Source organism: Bufo bufo, chromosome 11 (genome assembly GCF_905171765.1).
Source record: "Bufo bufo chromosome 11, aBufBuf1.1, whole genome shotgun sequence".
Lineage (NCBI taxonomy): Eukaryota > Metazoa > Chordata > Amphibia > Anura > Bufonidae > Bufo > Bufo bufo.
Genome location: NC_053399.1, coordinates 10,928,401 through 10,935,288, shown reverse-complemented (window position 1 = coordinate 10,935,288; position 6,888 = coordinate 10,928,401). Strand labels below are relative to the sequence as shown.

The window sequence follows — 6,888 nt, the reverse complement described above, 5'->3', positions numbered from 1 at the left end:
AGGCAATGGCAGCTGTTCACAGTCACATTATCCCCACATACCTAGTGGTGACACAAGCACGCAGGCGGCCGCACAGCTGGGCATGACAATGGCAGTCGTTTATCGCTTACAACAAGCTACGTCAGTGTGTCCCGCTGCTGCACCACAACAGACCTACATTTAAAGAGACAGATCCCTTTAAATTAGGGCACAGCATGCACTCACTTACTGCTATTGACACAGCGAGTAGATAGAGCGCACCTTCTTCTTCCCCGAAACCTTCATGTTAGCAGCACATCACCCCATGTAACCAGGGAATGTGCTGCCCACCATAATACAGCCTTTATAGGGTATCGATCGGTGGTCCCCATACCATTTGCACACTCACAATGATATATATGATCCTAGGACCCCTTCCTTCAATTGGCCATAATTAATGACCCTTTTGAATAGTCACCATGTGAGGCCTCATGCACACGACCGTAGTTATGGTCCGCATCCGAGCCGCAGTTTTTGCGGCTCGGATGCGGACCCATTCACCTCAATGGGGCCGCAAAAGATGCGGACAGCACTTTGTGTGCTGTCCGCATCCATTGCTCCGTTCCAAGGCCCCGCGAAAAAAAATAATAGCATGTCCTATTCTTGTCCGTTTTGCGGACAAGAATAGGCATGTCTACAATGGGCCGCCCGTTCCGTTCCACAAATTGCGGAAAGCACACAGGCGGCTTTCATTCTTTGCAGATCCGCGGTTTGCGGACCGCGAAAAACAGCACGGTCGTGTGCATGAGGCCTAATTCTAGATTTCACCTGATCATTATTGAGGGAGCAGCCAAACAAAGTGTAAGTGTGTGTGTGTGTGTGTGTGTGTGTGTGTGTGGGGGGGGGGGGGGGGTGTCTTGATATAAACAGAGCTTTCCCTTTAAGGCTAAGTTCACACGAACGTGTGTGATCCGTGGCTGTATTGCGGGCCGCAATACACGGCCCGCAAATCGCAGGCCGCAATACACACCCACAGTTCCGTGTGCATTCCGCATCACGGATGTGGACCCATTCACTTCAATGGGTCCGCAAATCCGGAATCGCGGAACGGCCGCACGGGACGGGACCCCTCTGAAGCACTACGGAGTGCTTCCGTGGGGTTATGTCCCGTACTTCTGTTCCGCAAAAAGATAGAACATGTCCTATCTTTTAGCGGAACAGGCGGATCGCGGACCCATTAAAGTGAATAGGTCCGCGATCTGATGCGGCTGACCTACGGCCGGCAATCGTGCATTGCGGCCCGCTATTTGCGGGCCGCAGCACAGGCACAGGTCACACACGTTCGTGTGAACTCGGCCGAAGGCTATGCTCACCTTCGCAACGCACGAAAAATATTTTGCGTAGGACACGCCTGTGCAGATCTATGAGTCTCCATGGTAACAGACAACAAGCAAACCCTGTGTAGTCTGCACCTACAGTCGGTGCTTCCTTCTTGCTAATCTACTTCAGGAAGAAGGGGCCGATTAATTCAGTCTGACTGCAGGATTAGACTACAAAGGGTATGTTTGTAGTCTGTTACCATGGAGACGCATAGGTTTTTAGACACAAATTAGTAGGGCATTTTTAATGAAAAATATTAGCAAAGTTGCTTCATTTTGTTTATACTTTCAAAAATATTTATTTCTCAAGATTTTTTTTAAAGCGGATATTTAGTAGTGAGTACCTATCCTAAGGAAAGGATAGGTCATCGTTATTAGATTGGTGGGGTTCGGATTCCTGGTCCCCCCTTTTGATGTCACGGAAGACCAGTAACATCAAAATATTAAACACCTGGAAAACCCCTTTAATATTTTACATACCATGAAAAAATGGTTGCAGTAATGTTCATTTACTTAAAGGGGCAGCTCCATCTATATCAGGACCTGAATATTACTCAAGGGTTTACAGTATACGATTAGACAAAACTGGAAGAAAAAGATAAAAAAAAGACTAATAAAATCCATCACTCATCAGCTTTTTCAGAATAAGTATAATTGTAAAAAAAAAAAAAAAGCATTTGATACATGTTTAAGACAATTCCAAAATTAAAAAAAAACACTGTTTTAAAATGTGAATTGACACTTTCCCCTTCCTACAGTCAATTGCTTTTCAATCATAAAGGGCTTTCTAGGATTACAAATACATGGCTGCTTTCAGAAACAGCGCCACGCCTGCCCACGGGCTGTGACTGGTATTGCAGATCAGCTGCATTAAGGGCATCTGTCCGCAGATTTGTCCCTATGACACCGGCTGACCTGTTACATGTGCACTTGGCAGCTGAAGGCATCTGTCTTGGTCCCATGTTCATATGTGTCCGCATTGCTGAGAAAAATTATGTTTTATTATATGCAAATGAGCCTCTAGGAGCAACGGGGGCGTTACCATTACACCTAGAGGCTCTGCTCTCTCTGCAACGCAGTCTGCACTTTAACAGGACCAGGAAATGTAAATGTATTCAAACCTGACCTGTCAATCAAAGTGCAGGGGGCCTCAAGGTGTAATGACAACGCCCCCGTTGCTCCTAGAGGCTCATTTGCATATAGTAAAACATCATTTTTTTCAGCAGTGCGGGCACATATGAACATGGGACCGACACAGACGCCTCCAGCTGCCGAGCGCACATGTAACAGGTCAGCCGGTGTCATAGGGACAAATCTGCTGACAGAGGACCTTTAAAGAGCACCTGTCAGCAGGAACAACCAAATTGAACCTAACATACTGCCTGATAGAGTTGATCCTGCTGATTATGGGGATTAGGGAGGAGCGAATCGACTTCGGATGAAACATCAGTGGAACCGAACCCGAGTTTGGGAAATGTTTTTTTACAGTGCAAATTAATTTATGAAGTTATTACCTTCGCGTAGCAATAACTTCGCCTCATCGGAGCCAATACATTCTAATACTGTACAGAGAGCTCCTGCTCCGTACAGTATTAGACCAAGTTTTAATGCGAATCGACTTCGGATGTTTCATTCGAAGTCGATTCGCTCATCCCTAATCGTGGCATATAGGTACAGACACCCTTTAAAGTGAGTGAATTTGGCTGAGATGCAATCCCACAGACAACCTGTGTGCAAGGGCGGCGCGGTGCAAAAAGGCAGATATGTTTTTGGAATCCTGGACTACCTCATTCATGGGCCACTAAACCTAATGCTGTTAGGGGGGGGCACAAAGCATCGACCATGGAAGAACAGAGTGCATTCGCCTCCATGACACATGGAGATAAGGCAGCTTTCAGGTTTAGTGTCCCTTTAAATGACCAGTCACACTTCTGCACATTACAGGTCAGTCATTATAAGCAATCGTCAATGGCTGCCGCATAGAAGCCTCGCGCCTCATACCTCGCTCGAGCACGATAGGGTAGGTATGTGTTGGTGATAATCGGCCTGTACAGATAATGTTTCATGGATTGTCTGCACAACGCATGGAAAATATATTATCCCTTTAAATGCATACAAATGCTCCAGGGGTGAAATAGGTCACTTTAATACAGGATCTATAAGACCCATAGGTATATACATATATACTACAAGCTACTGCGGGGCCTGGGCGTCCAGAGGATCAGAGAGCTAACCGAGCACCATATGTATATGGGCTGAGCGCTGCTTCTTAAAGTGAAACTCCACCTTTAATTTTCATCCCTGGTAGATATTCCTTTATTTTTCCCTCATTTTGACATGGAAACCATCAACAAGCTGCGGTTCACAATTTTTCGGAGCCTATATTAAGCTCCGAGTACATAATATCATCACATTTGTTTTACACTAAATAGAATAAAAATGAACTGGAATAAAAAAAAAAAAAAAAAAAAAAAAAAAAAAAAAAAAAAGGGATGAAGTGTTCATTAAAGGTGAAGGGTCACTTTAACTTCCAGCCTGCCTAATTCCCCAGCGCTGCCATATTTCTTACCAAATTCAGTATTTATTATTCAAAATAAATATCCTATTGCCAAAAATATTCCTTCTGGTCATTGCATAGGTCGCTATACACCCTACAGCCTCTAGGGGCCGATAGACACATCTGGGGTCACTTCATGGTCCCTGGCCTGACGTCCTCCAAAAGAAGAGAGAGGGTCAGTGTGCGCCGAAATAGATGTATTCATGACCTTGGAACAGGACGACCCCCCAAGCTTTTGGCGGCTGGATGATGAGAGAGGTAGTAAATACCAAAAATAGAGTGAAAAAAAACGTTTTTTTCTTAATGGACATGATGTGAAAAGCTACAAAATGACGAGATTTTTCTCTTCTAGAGAAACATATTGGCACAATGACGGTGAGGTCTGGACAAAATCATGGAGGCATCTCCTAATTACTGAATGGGGTTTTCTGGGACTATATAGATGACCGATCCATAAGATGAGACCGGTGGTGGGGGTTTGGGGGTTGATATCCCGCACCCCCCCCCCCCCCCCACCAATCAGCTGTGTGCGGAGCCGGAAAACCACAGCGCCATTCACTGCGTACTGACCGTTCTCCGGTACTCAGCTGCAGTACCCTAGTATGGCCACTACACTGGTGTTCCAGCTCCAGACTCCATTTACTTTTGGAAACAGCTGACCAGAGGGGGGTGCCGGTTGTAAATTTCCCCCAATTTCATTATGATGACTGATCCTAGGGGAAACCCCCTTAGTCAACAAGTCTGCTCTTAATGGCAATGCCATTAGGCGACAACCTGAGCGGTCACTCCTTTCCTACCTAGGAGAATTTGATGAGAAATCTTTTTCCAAAAAAAAAAAAAATACACCTAGGTGGCGCTGTTGCGATCCTTACAGCTCTGAATGGGCAAACATTTTTGGCACTTCAAGGAAGCACTCCAACAATTATTTTTTTATTCTCTGACCTGTTAGAAAGGTACGTGATATAAACTGTAGTGAAGGTAATTTTCTTACCAGTGACTGTAGTCGTGAGTTATAACCTCCCTTCGGATCCTCAGCTGTGTCATGTGACTCTCCAAAATAACACAGCCTCTTCTGTGCGGACAGGAAGTCTGTTTCTCTGTGTATTCCTATGGGAGCCACAGTGTCGGGCTCATAGGAATGAATAGAGACGTAACGGACTTCCTGTCCGGTGTCAGTTGGAGATCAGAGTGCTGGTCACATGACACAGCTGAGGATCAGAAGGGAGGTTATAACTCACAACGATGGTCACTAGTAAGAAAATTACATCCGGCATCTTTCTAACCGGTCAGAGAATAATACATTTTGCGGGCGTGCTTCTTTAGGGGAGATGCTGATGAGTGATCGGCAGAAACTCATGGGTGTGCATACCTTGCGTGCAACCTGTATAGGGGCACAACAAGCTACTTTTAAAGAATAGCGCCCCCCTACTGCCCATTACATTATGTGGAAGCGACTAAGCGAATACTTGATGAGCCCCCCCTTATCATCAATTATTTAGCAGCTGGAAAGATAGGGGTCTATATAGGGGCCCAGAACCTATGGGCGACTATAATTTAGTAAATTTCATTTACGGTACTAATCTAGTGCTGTCGTTTTTTTGGTTTTGTTTTTTTATACAAAAATACATCCCCCCCCCCCCCCATCATTATACCCACATGGAATATAAACTTCTTTTGTAGACGTGTCCTCCTGCTGCCATTTTATTGGAGACCGTGAAGTATCCAAGGCCGCCATTTTGTCGAAGACCCATTCTTTGGCATATTTGAGAAGCAAATGTGTGTGGATTTCTCTGTACATATGAAATAGTACCTTATATATTTTTTCAATATAATACCAAGAGCGCAAAATATTAAGCTGTACACACGGGAAGTCCCGTTGGCTTTCATTTTAGTATCAAAATATAAAAAAAAAAGGTTAAAAAAAAAATAAAATAAAAAAAAGTAGAAAGATCCAATCTTCCTAGAGGTTATGGGGAATCGCAGACATCCAGGCCTGGGATATTATACTACAAACTCAGGGACTTCATCATGAGTAAGGTCCAAGGAGAAGTATTTGGTGGCTTTCTTGGCCACGAAGGGTTCCTGCACGTTGACGCATTGCTGGGCAAAGCATCCGTTACAATAAAGGCCTCTGTTGTCAGCGTCATGGCCGCAGCCAAAGGTGTAGCTCTGGGCAGTGTCCTGGCATAGGCCGGCAATCTGAAGGAAGTCTTTCTGGTACAGGCGGATGTCATCCAGGCTCAAGCTGTGCCGATCCGTCGAGGTCTTTGGTTTTCTACAACCGGTCTGGAAAACAACATAATATATCCGTTTTTTGGCGAGAGGTATCTTCAAAATTAGCGTCTGATCGGTGGAGGTAGGACTCTGCTGCCACCACCAATTGGCCACTAATGCGATGTCCTAACACTGTCTGAGTTACAGACAATCCCTTTAAGTGGAAACTGTCAGAAGGTAGGTAGCCCCAAACTCTAATCTAGCCTCTGACGATGGGGAGCCTCATTATAAATCAGATGCGTCCATGCTCCGTCCCTATAGTTAAAGGAGGTGGAAAAGAAGCCACGGACATGGTCTCTGCACCTAAATCCCGGCTTAGTTGATGTTCCTAAGGGCAGGGACCGCCATTACACACCGGGGCGAAATCTCACATGTGCGCCGCTGTTGATCAAGACGTTCTAACGGTGCACACGTGAGATTTTGTCATGCTTCCTTGTCCTCAGGCATGTCAATCAAGCCAGAAGGGGGCGACATTTGGGTGCCTTTCCACCTCCTTGACTTTGGGGACCTCATCCGCATAAGGTGCGCAGAGCCATCAAAGTTATTCTTCACCATCACGAGGCTCTCTGGGTTAATAAGAACGTTGTCTGAGACTAGATGAGCAGAATAGTCCGGTACTGGTTCCAGTTTGGGGCACCTACCTTCTGACGGTTTCCCATTATGAACGGGGGGAATTTACTAAGCGAACTCTACCAAAGAGCGTCGTACATGCCATATCAG

At 45.5% G+C, this 6,888-nt stretch overlaps 1 protein-coding gene across 3 annotated transcripts in view; it reads right to left on the bottom strand.

The window, feature by feature from the left end:
- Nucleotides 1–4,196: 4,196 nt before the first annotated feature.
- FRMD6 (FERM domain containing 6) overlaps nucleotides 4,197–6,888 on the bottom strand; it is a 125,491-nt gene continuing 122,799 nt past the window's right edge. For all 3 annotated transcript variants that reach the window (XM_040411962.1, XM_040411959.1, XM_040411960.1), the window contains exon 14: nucleotides 4,197–6,180. In XM_040411962.1, coding sequence (XP_040267896.1) covers nucleotides 5,896–6,180 — 285 coding nt within the window. In that variant the 3' untranslated portion in view covers nucleotides 4,197–5,895. The remainder of the gene's footprint in view (nucleotides 6,181–6,888) is intronic.